Source organism: Pleuronectes platessa, chromosome 12 (genome assembly GCF_947347685.1).
Source record: "Pleuronectes platessa chromosome 12, fPlePla1.1, whole genome shotgun sequence".
Taxonomy (NCBI): domain Eukaryota; kingdom Metazoa; phylum Chordata; class Actinopteri; order Pleuronectiformes; family Pleuronectidae; genus Pleuronectes; species Pleuronectes platessa.
Window position 1 is genome coordinate 12030915 of NC_070637.1, and position 21696 is coordinate 12052610.

Here is a 21696-nt window from a genome sequence, read left to right on the forward strand (position 1 = left end):
TCTACCAGCGGTATAAAATGGTTTAAAAATTATGACAACAATATCATTTATCACAATAATTTCTGAAACAAAATATTGTCGAACAAAAATTGTTGTCGTGACAGGTCTACCTTAATATTTTTTTAATTGCCCCAAGCTAGAGGTTTCCTCGTTGAGTTGACAGCTTTAGTTCTCAGTTGCAATACCCAGCCCCAGTTATGAAATCACCAATGTTTTTGTGGACTGTCAAGAAAGGGTATTATAGGTGTATTACTGTTATTATAATAGGTGACCCGAAAAGGCAGAGTAAAAATGTTTAGGTGCACTTAATTTATGTGCTGGTGCAGCTGAATGAAAGAGTTAGGTGCACCAGTGCGACCGATGTAAAATGTCTGGAGACTGGAACAGAAAATCCAGACCATGTACTATATATGTAGAATTTCTTTCATTTATTTTCCATCAGAAACAAGGTGGAAACATTTAATTAGCAACACATTTGGACATCAAGCCTTCTGTCTTTGTTTTCATGCGTGTCCTACTGTGATGGCAGAGATCTGGTCATCTGCACAGCTGAAGGCTGTTGACCAGCTGTAGTGGTGACTGGTGGGCGGCTGAGGGCCCCAGGAGTGGCCCTGTAATCGACAGGTCCAGGCTGCACCAAGACGCCAGACAAAAAAAGGCTTTGTGGTCCGGATATGAATCGCAATGCCCCTGGTTCTAAACCTCCTCTCGTGGCCTCGCCGTGGACATCTGAGCGAGTACAATACGATCTCCATGAGAAAACTAGAGCTCCCACACTCAGGGGGATGGAGCAGCGACAGTGGGAGCACCATACTGACATGGCAATCATTTTCAGATTCTGTTCATGATACACACATGCATCATGGATTTATTGTCTGCTTCTTGTAACAACAGCCACAAGTTACTGTAACCCAAAACTGTTTGACTTCAATTTTATTTGAAGATAGTGTCGTTTATATTCCGCCGACTGAGGACAGTTAAGATCCAATGTGTCAACCTGAAGCAGATGAACAAAATATAATGCACTACTGACCAATTTGTAAAAAAAAATGAAAAATAAGGTATATTCTCTCTGGCAAAATCTACTGTTCTATTAATTCTATCAATTATTATACATATTTTCTTTGCTCTTACAAGACCTGCTTGTGTACTGTAGTGTATTGAGCCTGTATTATAGCTTGCATGACCAAATCTTGAGTGGGAGGGATTCAGTGGGTGTTTACCCCCTACACAGTCACATATGCCAGGCACAGTCGGGGGGGAAGGAAGTGCCCGGCTCTCCTTCTGCGTTAGCCAAGGGAAACACTCATTTATGGTGTGGGCCAAAAAAGCTTTGGAGCCAAAGGCTGTAATGCAAACAGGTCACATGTTCGGCACAAATATACAAGTCTGCAGAGGAAGCCATTGCTATAAGTTCGTCACAGTATCTACGAGTTTATTTTTATTTCGAGGTTTGAGGATTAATTTTGTCAAATTTGAATAAACAGTACATCCAGTGGATTAATGAAATTTTATTTGAACTAAATGTTTGTGAGATTTGTTTACATTCTGTTTGATGTTTTCACTGTATTTAAAAATATAAAAATCCCTCATATCTCATTCTGGAGATTTTTCAGTATAACCCAACACTAAAACGGCTAAAACACTGTGGATTGGTAAAAACTATACGGATGAAATAGTCCTCGTGACAACTGTTCTGTTTCTTTAAAGACATGATATTGGAATTTCAAGGATGTCATTTTCAAATGCTCGGATAAACAAATAATTTCCATTTCACCTGTATATTAAAGTGGGTGGAGGCAGAGATCTCACAGATGGATATCTCAAAACCTGGGCAAGTAAAAGCATAACCGTCTGCATGCCTCGATATAAGAAGTGACGAAATAAATGAAGAAGCATAACGTGGGATGAAACAAGAGTAAATTCTGCAAGTTTCAGACGTTAGATGGTTGTAGTATTAAAAAAATAGATATAAAGAAAAGCAGAGATGACATGATGGAAAGTATTGTATGATTGGGGGAAGTTATTCTCTGAAGCTGAACATGACAAATACTGCTTCACGATCATGATACTGGATTTCAAACTTGAGTAATGGGATGCAGAGGAAACCCCACATGTCTAACCCCTCACGTAAGCCGTTTCCATTGCTACAGCACTATTCATGCAAGCCAGCACGACTCCCTGCTTGAAGGTGATGTTGTTCTTGGCCTCTAACTTACAACTCCTATCATGCGTCCGCCAGCATAATAGCTGCCACGTTGCCGATGGAGCTGTTTCAAAAGCTACCTTTTGAAAAAGGAGGAATGCTTGAATATCAAAAAATTGAAAAAGGACGATCTGAACCGGTGTTTTCAGCGACACAACCAGGGACGCAGCATAAGAAACCAAACCCAGCTGTGACTCGGTTTGGCCACGTAAATCATCAATATGCAAACAAAGGGTACACGTCAGAGACGGTTGTAAGTTACATGAGAACGCATGGGGCTTTGAGGAAAGTAAAGCAAAACATTCCAGAAGACAGGACAGATTTTTCTTTAACATCCAAAGATCATGCAACGTATTTATTTTACACGGTTATCAATGTTATCATCCCCATGACTGGCTTAGATCTTTTACGTGGCCCCAGGGTGTTCAATGTCAAAGAGATTGGACCTGCAATGACATAGTTTATTACACAAGCTGGTCTCATTTAATGTTTCATGATGAATAATGAGTAAAAACAAACTTCTACTCAAACAACCCAATCAGTCACATGGCCAGAGGGGTAAGGTGTAGCTTTCCTGAACCACCTCTATACCAGAGTCAGATGGAGGGATTACAGAACAGGCCTATCCAGTGATGACCTATGTACACTGGACTGAACCTCTGTATGAAGTGACTTTTAATGCCTGGAGTCAAATGAGTGACAACAAAGAGACAGGTTTACCAAGTAGAGATGCAAAACAACCGCAATGAGGCCGAATTACAACATAGAGACACCAAACATATACAAAGAGACAAAAAACAACAAGGAAAAGACCTATAATGACCAGAAAGACACACAAAGCGACCACAAAATGACTACAAAGAGACAAAATACAACTTTAGACACAAAACAACCACAAAGAGACACAAAATGATCTCAAACGGATGAAAAACACAAAGAGACACAAAACAGTTTTGTGGAACAATTGATAAATGCAGCTGAGAGTTGTCCCACAAACAACCAATAATAAAACAACAAAAAACAACTACAAGGAGACGACCACCGTGATACACAAAAAGGTAGACAGAGACAAACAAAACAACCCCAAAGGGACACAAAATGACTACAAACCGATGCAAAACAACAGCGACACAACAATGTGGAACCCTTGGTATGTGCAACTGTGCCTGTCCCTCTGAGCTCGCACAGTGCATCAGCATATCAACTCCAACAACCAAAGTCAAACTGGTATCAGCTTTATACTAAATCAACAGGTCCTTCTTGGCCTGCACGATGACAGGTCGACAAACAACAAAAGCTTGAGTTCACCCAGATTCTTCTACTCTGGTGCCACACATTTCATTCAAGCACAAAGTATGTCCTGCAGCCAAACCTGCTGTCACACAAATGGGACTCCAGCAGAGATTATAAAAAAGTAATCCGCATCAACGAACAAGATCGTTTTCGGGGGGGATAAACGTACTTGTTTCAGTGGAGAGATGATTGCATGGAAGCTTGGTGTTGTCACTGTGCAGGTTGAACACTGAAAGGATGCGTGGATTTAATACAGCAGCAGCAGCAGAGACCAGGTCTTAGCAATAAAACTGCAGTTATAAGACTTGGTCAAACAATCCCTGATACCATCCAGGGCCGGGTCTAGGCAGGGGCAAGAGGGGGCCTGGCCCCCTCAAATAAATGTTGTGCCCCCTCAAACTAAATAGGGTTAGGGTTAGGGTTAGGCACAATGCCCCCTCAAGATTTGTGGCTGCCCCCTCATACATGCCTGTCTAGACCCGGCCCTGATACCATCACACAACAGCACTTAAACTTCCCCACTGGTCACTTGTGTCTTACCTTGGTCGCTGGGTCCCGCAGGCAGAGGTCCCTCTAAGCCCTGGTCGTCTGGACTTTTCCGTTTCTTCGACATTTGCCGCTGCTCCCTGCTCCAGTGATGGATCTACCCACCGCTGAATCGATATCTGCCGACAACGTGGGACACCTTCAACCAGCGGGATACACAACACATACAACAGCCGAGAAGAGAAATGCAAGTAAATCTCAGTCCCATTCATTCAGATCCTCTCTCTCTCTCACACACACACACTGTCCCTCTCTCTCTCACTCTCTCTCTCTCTCTACATGTCATCCGTCCATCATGCTGTGTGCGCAAAGTTACCATGTGGTGGCCAGCCGAGCATCTGGAGGCGCAGCGAGGCATGGAGCTGCAGCCGCGGTGCTCTCCCGGTTCCCGCCGCACAGCCGCACACCAAGATGTGTCTCCGCGGACGGTCCGGGGCTTATTCCTCCTGACAAATGAGAAATACTTGCAGCTGAAGTGATTTGTCGATCACGTGTGTGGCGGATTACGCGCGCAGCCTGCTCAAATGGAAATTACGCACTGGAGCCCCACTTGTTGATCCACGTCTTTTCGTTCTTCGTCACTCCGGATGGATTTTGGTTGAAGAAAGAAAAAATCCATTTAGAATTTCAATGTTGTACGAGATTTGTGTTTTTTTTTCTGGAATGATGCTCGGCGACGTCAGACTACAAGTCTAATCAGGCATGGATGACGCACAGCGGACAAAAGGGGAACTCTCGGGTCTCTTGAAGAGTGTACACCGAGATAATCATCTGGACGTGGTGTGAGTGCTCCGAGTCGTGAGTCCGTGTGGCGAAATTTGAGCTGAACACTATGTGGCCGGTAGAAAATGTTGTCCGGCATCATCTGTGAAGGAGGCGAGGATTCCCAGTTGAGCCAGTGCGATACAGATGTGGTGCCTGGGGAGCAGAGCGCGGCAAAACACCGTCTCCTCTCTGACTACCCCACGAGTCCAGAGACGAGTAGAAACAACTCGGGCTGTCTGGGACACTCTTTGCGTAAAACCTCCTGATCCAAATGCCAGAGTGATATGAGACGAACAAAGGCGCATTGTGTGGTGCCAGTCTCGAACGAGAGGCTTTGCCTTTCAACTCCGGTGCTGTGAGCGCAGAGCAACTTGAGAATAGCTGGGAACAAATGCAGTAGGAGAGGAGAGGAGAGTGGCGGCGTTGCGCGTAAAGCACATACATGCAGAGGAGGCAGTGACGCCACCGCTCTGGCGCTCACAAATTGCTGGATGGTAGTTGTTTCCCCTGCAGCTCTGAATACCAGAGTTTATAAAAACAGCATCTTTCACTGAAACAGCAAAAGGACAAAGTGCATGCTTTGGTACTTTTATCCAAACTTCTATTTTTACACGTTTAATTCCCTGACAGTTGATCCAATAAGGCTCCATCTCTCTCTCCTATTCTCTTCATTCTCTCATATGCTGATTTATTTATGAAAACTCCCGGGTCAGGGGGATCCTGTTCCATTTAGTACATTTGGTTTAGATTTCCAGTGCAGCACCTCTCTCTCTCTCTCTCTCTCTCTCTCTCTCTCTCTCTCTCTCTCTCTCTCTCTCTCTCTCTCTCTCTCTCTCTCTCTCTCTCTCTCTCTTTCTCTCTCTCTCCACAAAGGAAACAAAGTCTCACTTGGATGCTTGGATGTCAGGGCCAAATTTGAATTTTTTATTATCGTCATTATAATTTTTCATCCATGCGCACATCCGCGGCGGCGCTCTTTTTGCACACAGACACGGTGACGCTGGTATTTCGTGGTATTTTCTGAAGGCAAACACGCCCCCCCCTTCCCCCCCCTCCTCTCCTCTCTCTCCCTCCTCCCATCCCTCATTCACTGCAGCTACTGACGTCAAGACATGCTTGCGTCAATGCTCCCTGCTTTGAAAGAGAGCTTTTTTCTTTCATCGGTATCATGGTTGCATTATTAGGCTCAGAGAAATACGCTGCCTTCGTGGCTTTTTAGCAGTAGATGTCCCATTATCTTTTCTTGCTTTTAGAATATTATTTATTATAATGGGGGGGGGGGGGACGTATAATTGCTTTTAGAGCATCACAAGTACTGACTGTATATTATTCCACAATGTGATGCTGCTCTTTGCATATTTGTAATATGCATAAAGCCACTGGCGCAAGCCTAAACAATTAAGTATAAACATATAATGTTGTATTTATTTACATCCATGTATTTAAGGACCTGCACAAAAATACTCCTCCTTCTTGTTGAAATCACCCACCTGCTCTGTGTTGATGTATTTTACTCTTTTTAATCCTCATATTTTGCACAAACAATATTATAAAAATACAAAATTTGTGGAAAGCCCAAGATGATCATTCATCCACTTGGCTTGCAGCGAGATGCTCCGAGATGGGACAGAGAAGATCAGTCAGTTGTGTTTTCGATTTGGCGGACTAGATGTCTGTTCCTTTTTGTCAGTCTTTTGTGGCTGCTCGTATAAGGAGGAGGATGTCATGATGTCCTCATACACCGACCTTGATCTTTCTCTGGTGAATGGGCTCCTCTTGTGCCGTCGACCGGCCCTGCTGCACTTCAGCCACATAATGTCTTTCAGCACACTTCCTCAGCTCTGCCCTTTGTTTCACACCATGGGTTAATATTCCAACGGCATAAACTCTGCACATATTGAGTTTTCTCTGACACTATTGTGCTACAGCAAGAATCACTTACTGTGCATGAAGAGAGGTGACAATTCAAATGCAAACGAAAAACATGATGCAAATGTCATCATCTCACAAAGGGCTTTTTCCTGTGGAGCTGGAACTTAAAGGAAACTGTATAGATGTAGTTTATAGGTAGTTGCGGCTGTAGTTATAGGGCCATGAACTATAACATTTCGAAGCAGTCTACTTGGTCACCTCTTTGGTGGCAAATCATTTTAATACACAATCAAACATATGATCAATAAGTGTATTTTGTTCCTTTTGGTATTTTCTAACTGGTTTAATCAGAAGTTAACTTGCATCTGAGGGATATACAGGGAGAAGAAGACAATCGGCAGGTTAGATTTTGATGTTGGTTATAAATTATAATGAATTCACACTTTATAATAAGAACAGAATTTTAAATTGTATTGTTATGAGTCTTTTTTTTTTAAACCCTGGTGTGTGCCCTGAGGTATTTTAATGTCATGCCTGCTCTGACATGACTTAATAAATTTTTCTCAACAATTTGACAAAACAATTTCTTGACTTGCACTATATATATGACTGGATGATGCCAAAAAGCTCTGCACAGTCCATGACCAAAGGCTTTAAGTCAAGTTTATTAATTTCATTTGAAATTTAATTGAAGATCACCACATTTCAAATATGTGAATTATGTCTGGAAAAGATGGTCGAATGAAGGGGATGTTGAAATGATCAGACATGTAACATATACAAAATAATGTGTTTGTGGAATAATGTTGTATAGATGTCTCAGTATTAAGAGAACATTGGGAATCAAAGTGAGTTAAAGTGAGTGTGAAATGAGATCTCTGAGTAAACACAGTGAAGTGAACTATCACAAGATCCCTGACATGAGAGATGATCATGTGTGACCATGTGTGTGACCAGTATCCTCCAGGAGAAAAACTGCCCTCATGTCAGGGAAGTGAATGGGAGCAGGGTGAGAGGGGTTAAAGTTGACTGTTTTTCTCTGGGGGCTCTCACCCTGTCATCCACACACTGTCTACTACACAGACACATCCCCCCCCCCCCCCCCCCTTCAGATATAATTCCTCACCTATGTGTGCAAAACTCCCCCTTCTTCTCTACCCTCAAACAGTAGGCAGCAGGATGAGCCGACACTTTGACTCCATAGATAACATCACTGATTCTCACTCTTTTCTAATTATATTTTAGCATTAGCTGCTGGAGAGAAAAGTCACAGCGTGCAGCTCATTTGATTTCAAACAGCTTACTGCTTGTTCATGACAAAGAGAGACATTTTGGAGGATTTCTGAGTAGGTCTTTTGTATTTTTGGTGGTGTAGGCGGCACATGTCAGCAAACTGGTGATGGACTTAAACATCTAATGATGTCTTCAGAAATCATGGAATTTGGACTGTGATCCTTTGGACTACGGACCCAGTTTTATCTCCCAAAGAAACCAGGAACCCTCAAACCAAACTGTTTCATAAGTTGTTGGGGACCTCTTTAGACGAACACTGGAGGCCCCTGAACCTGACTTTTTGAACTGTAGTAATTCTGAAATGTGCACAATGAGAACAGTGCAGCACTGATTCCAGTCCATGGGAAAAAAGGAACACACACTGGGACCAAAGTGGATGAACTATGACAACTTGAAAACTAGGTACAGACCAGTGTAGTGAGCAGTGAGCAACAGGAATGTTGTTTTAACTGACATGGAAAATAGAGAATCATCTGTGGAGCAGAGTATTCACATTTTCTTTTTTGATTTAATCATTAAAGTCATCTCGAACATAAGAACTCAAACAGGGTCATGGAAGCACAAAAAGCTTCATCATTCTATTTACAGTTAATCCTCAATTGCTTTCTCATTCACACTATAAACAATGTTTACATTTTCAGCTGTTTTTTTTGCTTAATTCTGTGAACAACATGGATTTATGCTTAATATAAGCAGGCTCAAATGGTTTTGGCAACAAATATTAACATATGATGGAAAATAAAACCTAAAATATATACTTTATATGGAATATCTATTATTATACATATGCAAACTGAACGTGTTTTATAACATTATAAAGTAAACCTTTCAGTTCAAGAACTCTGAACTGTTTTTATTTGACCAACAGAAAAGTGGATATTTGTTTGATTGAAAAGATCTTAGATTAATTCAAGCTCCCTGAAAACAACAATTGAGTACAATCATTTATTTTCTGGTGAAATAACAACCTATTTAATTTGTGATGGATTCACACATTGAGTCACATCAGATAAAACCTCTCTATCCCAGCACCCTCCTATCGAAGGGACGGAGCTGTGACAGGGGTCCAGGATGATGGGATACGCGCGTGCGGAGAGGCGTCATACTGAGCTGTGTCATGCACATCTGTAGCAGAGCCGCTGTCATACATGGAAGAGCCAGAGGAGGGCAAAGTGACTGAGTGGGCCAGGCCTGGGTAGTGACTGCTGGACGCTCGCAGGACCTGGGATGTCAAGCTGTTGTTTAAGCACCCATTCCGGGACAGGAAAGGATAATTTATGATCTGCTCCAAATTTTTGAGTGTCCGACAGAGAAACACATGAGGTCAGGGAACACATCCGAAGATTAGTACAGTCACTCCAAAGCACCATAGGACCAAAGCATTTACCTGAAATACTAAAACAATACCATCATATCCCCTAATAGGTGGAATATTAGGTGTAAGTATAGCCTCTCGTTGAGTGTATTAAGAACAGAGGAGGTCACAGCTTTTTAATCCTGATGAGACAAATTGTGATTTGTGAATATGGGCAATAGAAATACAGTTTGATTGGTTGAGTAAACAGCAATTAGACAATAATGTCCTATGTAGTGTCATATGTTCTGGCATGTGCGTTTTCCCTGTAAAATAAATTAACTTAAACATATCCTTCTGAAGTCCAGAATGGAACAAAGCAATGAAAAAAGCTGTATTTTTTTACAGCACTTTTTTTAATGGTAGGCTTATTTCATGGAAAACACTTGTGAAATCATCAATGCTGTTTAATGAAAGTAAACATTCAGCAAGATTATTCCACAAATGTCTAGAACTTGTAGTAACATGATTTGTAATTGTTTTAATTACACCACTTAAGCAGCAGCTGCCTATTTATCCACTTATATTGTGCTGCCACCTGTTAGGTATTTGTTGGGCTGCAAGAAATGTTTACTCAAAAAGAAGGGGAAAAAATGAATATGATAAAAAACCTTGGCTTGATAATTATAAAGTTTGAAAACCTCTGAAAAACCTCTCACATTACAGACACTTTTAAACGTGAACATGCTGTGTTCTCTCTTATAGTTTAACTTTAACTTGACAATCTCATCATGGACCAAACTTTAAAGGAATCGTCAGACTGACTCAAGTTGTTATCAGTCAGGATTCTTACATTCTGAAGGGACAGATTTGTGGAGAACATGTTTTAAATACAATTGTTTAAATGAATACGGTTTAAATTCTGAGATGGACAATCAGTTTATTAACTTTCTTAAAGGCAACTCAGCTGCCTTGGTCATTTATGTCCCCATAGAGACAAGTTATCAATTAATGCTGAAGAAAAACAAAGCTTTGCTGAACTCAAGTTTGTGAGATGTGACAATATAGGAAGCTAAATAAAATAAGAATTAGAATGACACATCATGTACAGAGTGTGTGTATCACAGGCAAGGACAAAGAACCCCTACATTCAATTGTTATTAAAGTAGAGATATAAAATTTTGCCTTTGTCTTCACACACACAGTGAGCAATCAGTGAGGGAACCGAAGCAGACGTAAAATCTGTTTCACAGAGCTCTTGTAACAGAAGTGAAGTTAAAATTACAAAAGCTAAAGGCATGATATTAAATAATCGATCAGGTAAGTTAGAGCTCATCAATCAACTTTCATTCATCATTATTTATGTTGAGAAATTGGAAAGATATTAACGGTGGCAATTAACAAAATACTTGCTGTCTGATGACCGGGAGCGGAAAAAAAGCGTCCACAGCAACCACCTTGGATCTGAAACGGGAAACAAGGAAAATCTTCATAATAACTAACAAACCAAACATCGTATAGATTTACTTAAGGAAAATATTGAACCTTAAACACACATTTCCTACCATAAATATCATTAACATACATTTTAATTTGGATATATTTTGCATTGTAATTGTGAACTTCAATTCAGTTTAAATCCCCCCCAAGATCAAACTACAGGGACCAGAACAGTTCCACCTTTATGTTGCAGATCATTCAATGTTACATTTCTTCAATTTGTACAGATGTCCAAAATATGTAAAGTTTCACCAGGCCTGATGCGCCCGCAAAGTTCGGTGAGTTTTTGAGTATGTTCCAACCATCAAAACAGCCGTCAGCTTTGCTTTGACCTCATTGAATCTCTCATGAAGTTTTCTTCAGTCCAGCAGAAAATGTATCAGCTGTTGGCCAGTCATCTTGTGTGCCATTATGGTCTATTCCTTGATTTACTGCACTGTTGAGTTTAGATGTTCACGTGATTACTCTGAACATGTTAACCCTTTGACTATGGGCAGAAAAGGTCTCTGGTTCGTCTCTGGTTCGACTCCACGGAGAAACAACAAAAAGACGAACCTGGATTGATCTGTCCAAAAATCCAAGAGGATTCTCCCTACCCTGTCTAGTGCCCCTGAGCAAGGCACCTTACTCCCCCAACATCTGTTCCCCAGGCGCCGTACATGGTCGCTCACTGCTCTGTGTGTCCTGCACCAGATGGGTCAAAAGCAGAGGCTAAATTTCACTCCTTGCATGAGTGTGCCTGTGCTTGTGTTTGGGACAAATAAATGTATCTTAATCTTATCTTATACAAGCTAGGCAAACCCCTTCTTTTTTTTTTTTATATTTTTTTTTATTTACATTTTCCATTTAAAGAAAAAACAGACATAACAAAAACAACAACAATAATAACACCCCGGCTCAGACATGTAAAATGAAATTGAAAAAGAAAAACAGCTGTGACTTTTGTAAGCACACATACACAGAGATGAGTGCATAGACAAATATACAGTAAGGCTACCAGTTACTTGTCATCTGTCCTGGTTTCGTCCAGGTAGGCAAGGAAGTGGCCCCAAATGGCCAAAAATTTTCCAATTGAATTAGTCCTTGTGAACCTGAGTCTTTCCATTTGTATGGTTGATGCCATGTCAGCCAACCACCTCCGAAAGCAAGGGGGAGACATCGACTTCCACTCCAGTAAGATTAGCCGTTTTGCAACAATCATCCCCAGCATCAGAGACTGCTGCATTGCTGCAGGTAGGCACGCTGTAGTCTGTGAGCAGCCAAAGACTGCAAGTTCAGCCTCCGGTCGCGGCAAACCCCTTCTAATGCACAACATTGGTCAAATGGCTGGGTGTTTCTTTGCTATATTCTTTGATAGTTTTATCTTCCATCTCATTTAGAAGAAGGCTGCTTTGATGACATAGACGATGAGTCTATGTCATGTAAAGTCAAAGATGAGTCTACTGTGTCCTCAAAGGAGCCTTCTCCATTTAGGAGAGCTGGATTCCATGACACACCGATAACCCCATTTTGACCCTGTAGAACAGTCCAGGTCCTCAGATTTCAGAGATTTCAGACACACAATGACACAGTCCGTCCGACACAGCAACGTGCTTCATTATGGATATCTGTTAGGAATTGTCCTCTCTTCCTGGGGTACGACCCTTCCTTTGTTTGTTTGTTGGTTTGTTTGTTTGTTTGTTTCTTTACTGAAATATTTCTTTACTTGCAGGAATAATAGCATACAGTATAAGGACGACTCTACCTCATGTGAAGAAGTACCAAACTGTGACACCTCAGAGACTGAAGGATTCATTGCCCACCAGGGATGCTGCTACACATCAGGTAACACACACACACACACACACATACTGAGTGATCTAATCAGGGAGGACTTTTCTGCGACACACTATTCGGATCAGGGCGCTCAAATCCCAACTATTCCACGTCTTAGGGTATGTACCTTTGAACTCTTTCATCAAAATCAAGTTTCTCAACAACAAAGCTCCTCATTATGAGAGATGACACCACACGCTGTCATTGTTGATTTTTGTCTGGAAGAGGACTTGAAGGTAAGTTTCATGCAATAAAATACTACTGTTCACATCAGCTTCGTATCATTATGACGATACACATTTTGAAGTCCCGATAATTCCGTAGCCGCAACAAATGTACATAAAACAGACAAACACACTATACTGGGGATCTTTTTGTATTTTAACCACATTAGAACAAAAAGATGAGTTAAAGTAAGTTGAAAAATCCACTTTACATTAGTTTTAAATTCAGTCAAAAAAAAACTAAGATAAAAAGAAAGGAAATGAAAACATGGGAACACAGTAGAAAAGGGAAATAAGGAAGACACAAATAAAACATTGATTTAAATATTTTATTCAATGCCATAATTGCATTAATCAAAAATGATTCTCTGCGATTACCACTGTATTTTGTTGTTGAAAAAACTAAACTCAGTACCTTCGCTTACTGGGCCTTTTTAATCATCATCAAACAATATCCTGGGTTTAACTAAACACAAACACACAAACAGACTAATGTTTGATATTCTTAAAATCTTGTGTTATTCAGAAAGTCGAAGGCCAGACCAAAGCACATGCAGTAAAACCCAGAACAGTGGAGTTGGTTCTTGTGGCTGACCACACTGAGGTTTGATTTCTTTCTGTTACTGCACATTCAATCATGATGATCTGTAATTCACTTTCCCCTCAAGATGTGGAATGATTGTGTTTTATGTCTGAGACTTTATTGCTTAAAGTTCCTTAAGTTAAAACAAAAGATCTCTTATTTTTTTCAGTATAAGAAGTATAAGAAGACAATAGAGACCAGGATGCTTGAAATAGCGAACCATGTGGACAAGGTATGTTTGTTTCTCTCTTTGTCGGTCACTTAAAATGATTCAACACAGCTATGTTTGAACGGCAAAAGAAACAAAGCTGATGTGAGATAATGATCCAGGACCACAACAAAGTTCAAATGAGTATAAAAACTTATTTTAAAAACTAAATTTGATGTAATATCACATATTTAAGTCTCTGGACTTAATAGAACATCGTCCCTATTTTTACCAGTCATTTAGTTTATTTGGCTCGAATGCCGACAAGACTCATTTTGCTCCACAAAGCAGCAACAACCCCGTGTCACATCAGACTCCACTTCTCACTGTGGATGTAAATCAATGCAGTACTGTGTCCTAAGACTATCCAGTCTTTACAGACTGTATGTCGACCAAGAAAAGGGAAAGAAAGTTTCCTTGCTGTGAAAATCTAACTTTAACTGTAAATGTTGACACGTATCACATAAACCTCTCTGCGTACTCTGAAAGAGAAGGGCCGACGTGACTGACACCGCAAACTCATGTGTGTCTCCCTGTGTGACAGCATCAGTCGCCCAGTGGTTTACAGCTTCACCTGTTTCCAAAATACTGATATCAGCCATTTACCTGATGATTAATCTGCTTTTATCATTGTGTGTTTTAGCTGTATCGCCCTTTGGGTGTCCGTGTCATGCTGGTCGGCGTGGATATCTGGTCGGACAAGGATCAGATAGAGGTCAGCACTGATTCCAAGGTCACCCTCGATCGATTCCTCGAGTGGCGTCTTAAGAGCCTGCTGCCGAGAATCCCGCACGACAACGCACAGTTCATCACGTAAGACGCAGAAGTTTGAACTCCCCTTTATTGAACCTGTCAGAGCTGGGGTCTTATAATGTTTACCTCTTCTTCATTCAGAGGTGGGGATTTTGATTATCCCGTTGTCGGCTTGGCAAGGGTATCCTCAATGTGCAAGTATGGATCTGGAGGCGTCAATCGGGTGAATCACATTTTTCGTGGATAATTGTAGAATATCTGCATAGAAAATATAGAAATCAGAAGGGAATGACAATGTGATGTTAATGTTAATTCTAAACTTTTTTCTGCTTTACACACAGGATGTAAGCACTAACATATTAAAAGTGGCTTCTACTATTGCTCATGAGATAGGTCACAATCTTGGCTTGGTCCATAACACTGGAATGTGTGTCTGTGGCGCCTCAGTTTTTGTGAGACGATGCATCATGTCTGGGACCTCGGGGTAAGTTCAGTTTCTCACCTGCAATAAAACCCCCTCACATCTACCTCTCCTTCTATACTTCTCATATTTACCTTCTCTTCTCTTGTTTTTCCTCCAGATACATGTATCCGAAGCTGTTCAGCATCTGCAGTCAGCAGCAGCTCAGCCAGATCTTTGAGAAGGTGGACCAGGCCTGCCTGCTGAACACCCCCTCCACCAATCGCATCCACGGAGGGCCAGTGTGCGGGAACGCCTTCCTGGAGCCTGGAGAGGAGTGCGACTGTGGCACCGTGGAGGTCGGTCTGTGCATGTTGTGCTAAGACCGGCTGCATGCATAAAATCACAGAATTAAAGCACTGAATCATATTATCCTCTGTCTGCCTCATAGGAATGTACGAATACCTGCTGCATTGCCACTACCTGCAAACTAGCCCAGTGTACAGAGGGAGAGTGCTGCCACAACTGCCGAGTAAGTCACACAAACTATGTCCACTCTAGATGAGGGAAGTCACGCTGATACTAAATGTGTTACCATATAGCGAGACATTGTCTGACTGTGCCATCTGGCCAGGTGTGTGTCAGTGTATGTATTTCAATGAGTCGGTACATCACCGCCTGTGTTTCTCTCTCATCCACAGCTGAAACCATCAGGCAGTGTCTGCCGACCAAAGGCAGGGGACTGTGACCTGGCAGATTACTGCACCGGCTTCTCTGCCTTCTGTCCGACTGATGCCTACACCCAAAACGGCCTGTCCTGCAACCGTGGGAAAGGATACTGCTACAATGGGCAGTGTCCTTCACAGCAGGACCACTGCAAGAGACTGCGGGGTCCAGGTAAAATGACAGTTTGGTTTAGATCTGCTTTGATTCTGAAACATCAGGACTCTTACATCTGCAGCTGTATTGTCTTTTTATGTTTCTGCAAAGAAGTTTTTATAAACCCTGCAGATAACTTCCCTGCAGATCTGGGCATTGTACCTACAGGCACCAAGTGTGGCAACAACATGGTGAGAAAACTGCCTGTGAGAAAAAAAACCTCCCTGGACTACAGATTGGTGAACAGTGTCCTTACAGCGTCTTTTGTGTCTTTCAGGTGTGCTACAACCAGCGGTGTCAAAACATCACAAACGTATTGGCGTTTGGAGCAAACAACTGTTCATCCAAATGCAACAACCACGGGGTAACACGTTTTTCACCTCACAACTCTTTGGAACACTGTAGATTTGTGACAGCTTAACTGAGTGTGATCTCTGACAGGTCTGTAACCACGAGAATGAGTGTCACTGCGACCCTGGCTGGGCCCCGCCCCTCTGCGACGTGCTGTTTCCGTTGCTGCCTGAAGGTACAAGCGCCACGACATGCTCGATAGTCGTTTGACCATTTAAATGTCCTCGCTTTACACATGTCCGCTCCTCTAATCCTGCATTTTTCACCAAGATTTATAACGTCTCATTGACTCTCACACAATTAAGTCTGTAAAAATGCAGGAATGATGTTACAGTGAATTTTGTGGTCCGAGCAAGTGATGCGTGCTCGTCCATGAGCAATAGATAGAATATCGTCCTGGTTATTACGTGTGCTTGTGTGTTTTTGTGTGTGCGTGCAGAGACAGGCATGCTGTGGTTTTCTGTGTTGCTGGTGGTTGGAGCACTTTTGCTGGTGGTCCTGGTCATTTGGATTTCGATGTACTGCATCAGAAAGAGACGATCTGCAAAGAGGTAAAGTTATTCCCACAGTGTAAAAGGGACGCTAAAGAGACAGAACTCTTAAGCATTTCCATATTTAATATCAGCAACTGTGCTTATTATACTACAGATGCCTCCAGTCTACCCCAGGATGGTCAAGCCCGGTGCTTCGGTCGAGCAGCACACAAGACAGCTCCTGTCACAGGAACACAATCATCAGCCAGCCTTAATTTGTGGAGTTTTCGGCCACTCAGCCGCTCAGCCCTGCAAACAAACCTCTGTGATGGAAATCCATCTTGAGATTTGAAATAATGAAATTCTCAGGCTGGAGTTGCCTTTTAGTCTTTTTTTAATAGTTATCTCTGCAGAGGTTACTCAACAAGCAGGGGTGCTGAAAATGGAACTGGCCGCAAGTACACAAAAGCCAGAACGCATACAAAGAGGCGTTTCATAAAACATAATTGAAAAAAACACACAAGATCATCATCTGTGTCTATCTGCTTTGTCTGTCCCCTGTAGGAGTTGTATGCCCTTATTGGAAGAAAACATCACAGAATAAGGGCATACACCCTCTTTATCAAGGTCATGGCAGTGAGACACCACCAAATAAGGGTTCCTTCCTGTCAGGTATACAGTATCACAGCAATGAGACATCTGGTCAGAGGGACTTTCCATTATACCTCTGTTCTCTGTCAATGCCCAACCACACACTGGAGCATTGAAGCTCATTTAGTTAAGCTAGATATTAAATTTCTTATTTTATCAGGTTAAGCCACAACCTCCATCCAGACCTCTGCCGCCACTGGCTACAAAATCGGTACTTGAAAACATTACACGTCACTTAATCCACAATGTTCATACATTTGCATGCATACATTTCACTGCTCATTTGAAATGTGAAAATCTGGTTTCTTAAGATCACTAAGACAAAGCCTCCAATGCCGCCGGTGAGGCGAAGCCGTCCTCCGACCTGTCTCCGCTGCCTCACACTCAGATGGTACGTATACAGACAGACACGCAGTCCGTCACTGTGAGTAAACACATAAACGTCTCACAGGAAGACAGCTAAAACACAGATGTGCTGAAATACATTTTCAGGCCACAGAGTGCAAGTCAACATGTGTTTTTTCACTGAAGAAAACAGTTACAGTTAAACAAACGGAAGAAGCTGCATTTACTTATTGAGTATTTGTCCCACCTAGTCGGACCCAGACGATCCCTTCAGGAGACACTCGTCTGTTTGACAATGGAAACAAGAACCCCCGGTGGATCAGCAATTTTAGGTGACAGAGCTTTTTCCCTCTGTTGCGGTCTCCCCTGAGGATTACTGCTGCCCCATCTGTGTCAAAATTGGAGATGATTGAACAGTTTTCTTGTTTGAATATTATTTGTTAAAAATATGAAGTTATTTAAAAAAAAAAAAAAACATCCTCATTATTACCTACATATTTTTGATATAGTTCCCTAAATGTTTGCAGTCAACCTACATAAACATCCTCTGATTCATCATAAACTATTATATATTACACAACGCGAACAAAGCCATAACGTTACTTGAGGTAAATTTACGTTACTTTAGTTACTTTACTTTTATTTAGTTACTTTAGTTGTCATTTCACTCTCCTAGTAAAAAAAACTCACACTCCTACCATTCCTCATTATAACCTACATATAGTTGCTGTAGTTCCTGTTACTGTAGTAAATCTTAAACGTGCACAATGAGAACAGTTCAGCACTGATTCCACTCCATAGGAAATAGGAACAAACACTGTGACCAAAGTGGTTGAATTATGATACCTTGAAAACTAGGTGCAGACCAGTGTAGTGAGCAATGAGCAACAGGAAGTGAAGCACATGGTCTTAAAATCAGCCAAACAAAAAACCTTGACATGCTGTTTTTAATGACATGGAAAATAGAGAATCATCTGTGGAGCAGAGTATTTACATTTTCTTTTCTGATTTAATCATTCAAATCATCTCAAACATAATAACTCAAACAGGGTCATGGAAGCACAAAAAGCTTCATCATTCTATTTACAGTTAATCCTCAATTGCTTTCTCATTCACACTATAAACAATGTTTACATTTTCAGCTGTATATGTTGTATTAGCTTAATTCTGTGAATATCATGGATTAATGCTTAACATAAGCAGGTTCAAATGGTTTTGGGTCACAAATAGTAAAATGTACTTTTTGCTGCTCTGCTGAACATAAACATCTGATGGAAAATCAACCAAAACATATACTTTATATGAAATATTGAATCAAAATACATACGTAAACTGTACGTGTTTTATAGAAAATATACCTTCCGGCTCAAGAACTCTATTTTTATTTGACCAAAAGAAATGTGGATATTTGTTTGATTGAAAAGATCTTAGATTAATTCAAGCTCCCTGAAAACATCTCTAAACCAGGACCCTCCCATCAAAGGGACGGGGGTGTGACAGGGGTCCAGGATGATGGGATTCGTGCATGTGGAGAGGCGTCATACTGAGCTGTGTCATGCACATCTGTGGGAGCGCCGCTGTCATACATGGGAGAGCCAGAGGAGGGCACTGTGACTGAGTGAGCCAGGCCTGGGTAGTAGTTGCTGGACCCTCGCAGGACCTGGGATGTCAGGCTGTTGTTTAAGTCTCCATTCTGGGACACGGGGGTCAGGGGTGAGTTACTCACTGACCACAAGCTGGTGTACTGACTGCAGAGAGATGGACAGGTAAACATCTCACTCATCTATTCTCTGAACATTTTTTCAGGTATGTACAACAACAAGTTTAAAACAGAAACATCAGTGAAGAGATGGACACTGCATCCATTTAGGAATTATGGCAATTTCTTATTTTTTTCTTGTGTATGTTTCCTAAATGTTTTTAATGTTGAGAGGATGCAATGAAAATAAGTTAAGAGAGATCACACAAACCTAGAGTTGGTACCAGAGGTGGAATTGTGGGCCATGGGCATCATGCTGGAGTGTGATGGCATCTGCAGACTGGACCAGTTATCATGGTTTGAGAGCATGGACAGACAAGCTGATGAGTTATCGGAGTAGCCAGCTGCAAACAGAAGCATTGGGGTTACGGAGGCGTACAGGTCACAAGTGGTTTCAAATGTGTTCGTCAGAAACCAATCCCTCTATCACTACAGCAGTTGTTGCTCAGATTTGTATCTCTGATAGCAGCGGCTATGACGGTCAAAGGTGTGAATCTTCTGGCCGTACATTCCTCTTCTGAAGCCAGGCCATTTACAGCTCTGTGGCTCCGCTCACACAAAAGCCAGAGGAATGCACAACATTCCTCACTCTGCAACATTTGTTTGCGTTTCTTGTTAATAGCCGGGGAGGAAGTGGTGTGATTCCTGAATGCATGAAGGTGAAAGGTGGAGGAGGGCACTCACTGGGCGAGTTGGTCCGATGGGCGTACCGGCTGGTGTACGGGGCGGAGCGGTGGTTCCTCAGGGTGGAGTAGCGTTCACAGCCGTGGGATGGCGAGAGGGACATGGGACCCCCAAACTGACCATGGGGACTGGCAGGGGGGCAGAGGGAGCCTGCACCAGGAATAAACCAGCCACCTACTGGCTCCACAAGAGAACAGACATGATGGGACCATTTGAGCTCTATATAAATTACCTGTCTGTAAAGCATGACAAATTGGGGATAAATGATTGTGTACACTTACATTGAGAGTAAGTTGTTTGTTGGTTTTCATTGGCATCTTCTCTGATGTCTCTGGTATCACTTCTGCAAAAATACAGTTAGACATAATTAATTTCTGTGAGACAGATTGCTGGACTCAATGTGTTTCTTACATTCTGCAAACTATACTTCACATGTAGTCTTACCTCTCCTTTGAATCCAGGAAGGCCTTGGCAAAAGGGTTGTACTTTATTTTAAGAGCAGTTACCTAAAACCACAAAATAAACGACAAAAAGAATCAGGAAAGTGTTCGCCATCATTAAACTCACTTAAGATCCAAATTCAAAGAATGCGTAAAACTACGGAGATCAATTTACGCACATACAACAAACATCGTTGTTGTAGAAGAAGTATTTTTTAATATACGTGTTTGAAAAAATTATTTATTCTACCAACCTCTTCGTTTTGGTATGCAGTTACTGCAATGAACTGTGTCTCTGGGAAACAGTGGCTGGTGATCATCCTCTTTGGGCCTCCGACGCGCACGATGTGGATGCGTGGCTCGTACTTGTGTAATGAATTTAACATAATCTGAGAAACAACGCATTAGAACAGACATTGTGATTTCGTATTATCGAGTTAAATTTTTCTTTTCGATTTTAAATACAAAATCAAATATTATCTGAAAGGAAACCTGCAAAAAAAAGTACAACTCGTCTCCTCACCTGACCGCCTCCGTTGAGTTTATTAGTGAGTTTCACTTTACTACAAGAGACCGGAGCTTTCATCCAGTGCGCTCCGAAATTGGGGGAGTCTGGATGGATGTACACGCAGCTGGGAGTCTGAGGTTCGGGCTTCCCCCCGGGGACCCACTCCCCGTTCACATATTTCCACCTGTGGTTGTCCGCAGACACAAAGTCCAGCAAAAAAGAATACATGGCGTTCGGGTCCAACCCGGACACGTTGACTTTCAGCACAGGAAACATGCGCCTTGATGGAAATAATAACAGAATAAAAAGTAACACATAGTATATTAGAAGTGTGGTGTTCAGTATGTTTGTCAACATGGGATGTTTTTTCTTGTGCTTACCTGCCGTTCTTCGTCACTATCATTTCATTTGTAAGATCCTTAAATTTCTGCCAAAGCTCGTTCTCATCCAGGGTCACCTTCAGCTCCCTCTCCGTGGGGTCGCCCTTCTCGCTGCCGGCCTGCAGCTCACTCTCCACCGCACTGAGGAGGTGGTCCACCCGGTAATTGCTGGCCTTCCCGGAGCACTCACCGGCGCCTGAGGCCATCCTGTCCAACAGCTCCAGGGCGAGATATGTGTGATCTCCCGGTCAGATAGAAATAAAGATGAAATCTGCCTCTGAGTCTCTATTTTCTGTTCGTGTCTCCGCAGAGACAAACTTTATCCGAGGACGTTCACTGTCCGAATATATAGAGAGAAGAGGAGCTCCATGTCAGGATGGGTGTTTGGAGCAGAGGTGGTTGGCTCGTCTCCTCTTTGATCTTTGCGGGCTTGTCGCTGATTGGCTGGGAGCGGCCATATCACCGAGGTCCACA

General features: G+C 42.1%; 1 protein-coding gene and 1 pseudogene across 3 annotated transcripts; one reads left to right on the forward strand and one right to left on the reverse strand.

The window, feature by feature from the left end:
- The first annotated feature begins 11890 nt into the window (after positions 1–11890).
- Positions 11891–17787, forward strand: LOC128453827 (zinc metalloproteinase-disintegrin-like batroxstatin-2; annotated as a pseudogene).
- Positions 17788–18928: 1141 nt separating this feature from the next.
- On the reverse strand, positions 18929–21428 carry tbxtb (T-box transcription factor Tb). Of its 3 annotated transcripts, none has more exons than XM_053436686.1 (8): positions 21223–21428; positions 20858–21122; positions 20589–20723; positions 20339–20400; positions 20176–20237; positions 19895–20068; positions 19422–19554; positions 18929–19199 (listed from the first exon to the last, which is right to left on the reverse strand). In XM_053436686.1, the coding sequence occupies exons 1-8, from the start codon at positions 21426–21428 to the stop codon at positions 18929–18931; spliced, it is 1308 nt and encodes a 435-aa protein (XP_053292661.1). The 3 variants fall into 3 exon arrangements, with proteins under 3 accessions (XP_053292661.1, XP_053292660.1, XP_053292662.1); XM_053436685.1 differs by having other exon boundaries at positions 19895–20071; XM_053436687.1 differs by lacking the exon at positions 19895–20068.
- Positions 21429–21696: the final 268 nt, after the last annotated feature.

Coding starts and splice junctions, on each gene's coding strand:
- tbxtb (XM_053436685.1), bottom strand. CDS start 21,428: ATGGCCTCAGGCGCCGGTGAGTGCTCCGGGAAGGCCAGCAATTACCGG. Junction 20,401..20,588: donor CTGCATACCAAAACGAAGAG/GTTGGTAGAATA, acceptor TTGTGGTTTTAG/GTAACTGCTCTTAAAATAAA. Junction 20,072..20,175: donor ACAAACAACTTACTCTCAAT/GTAAGTGTACAC, acceptor TTGTGGAGCCAG/TAGGTGGCTGGTTTATTCCT.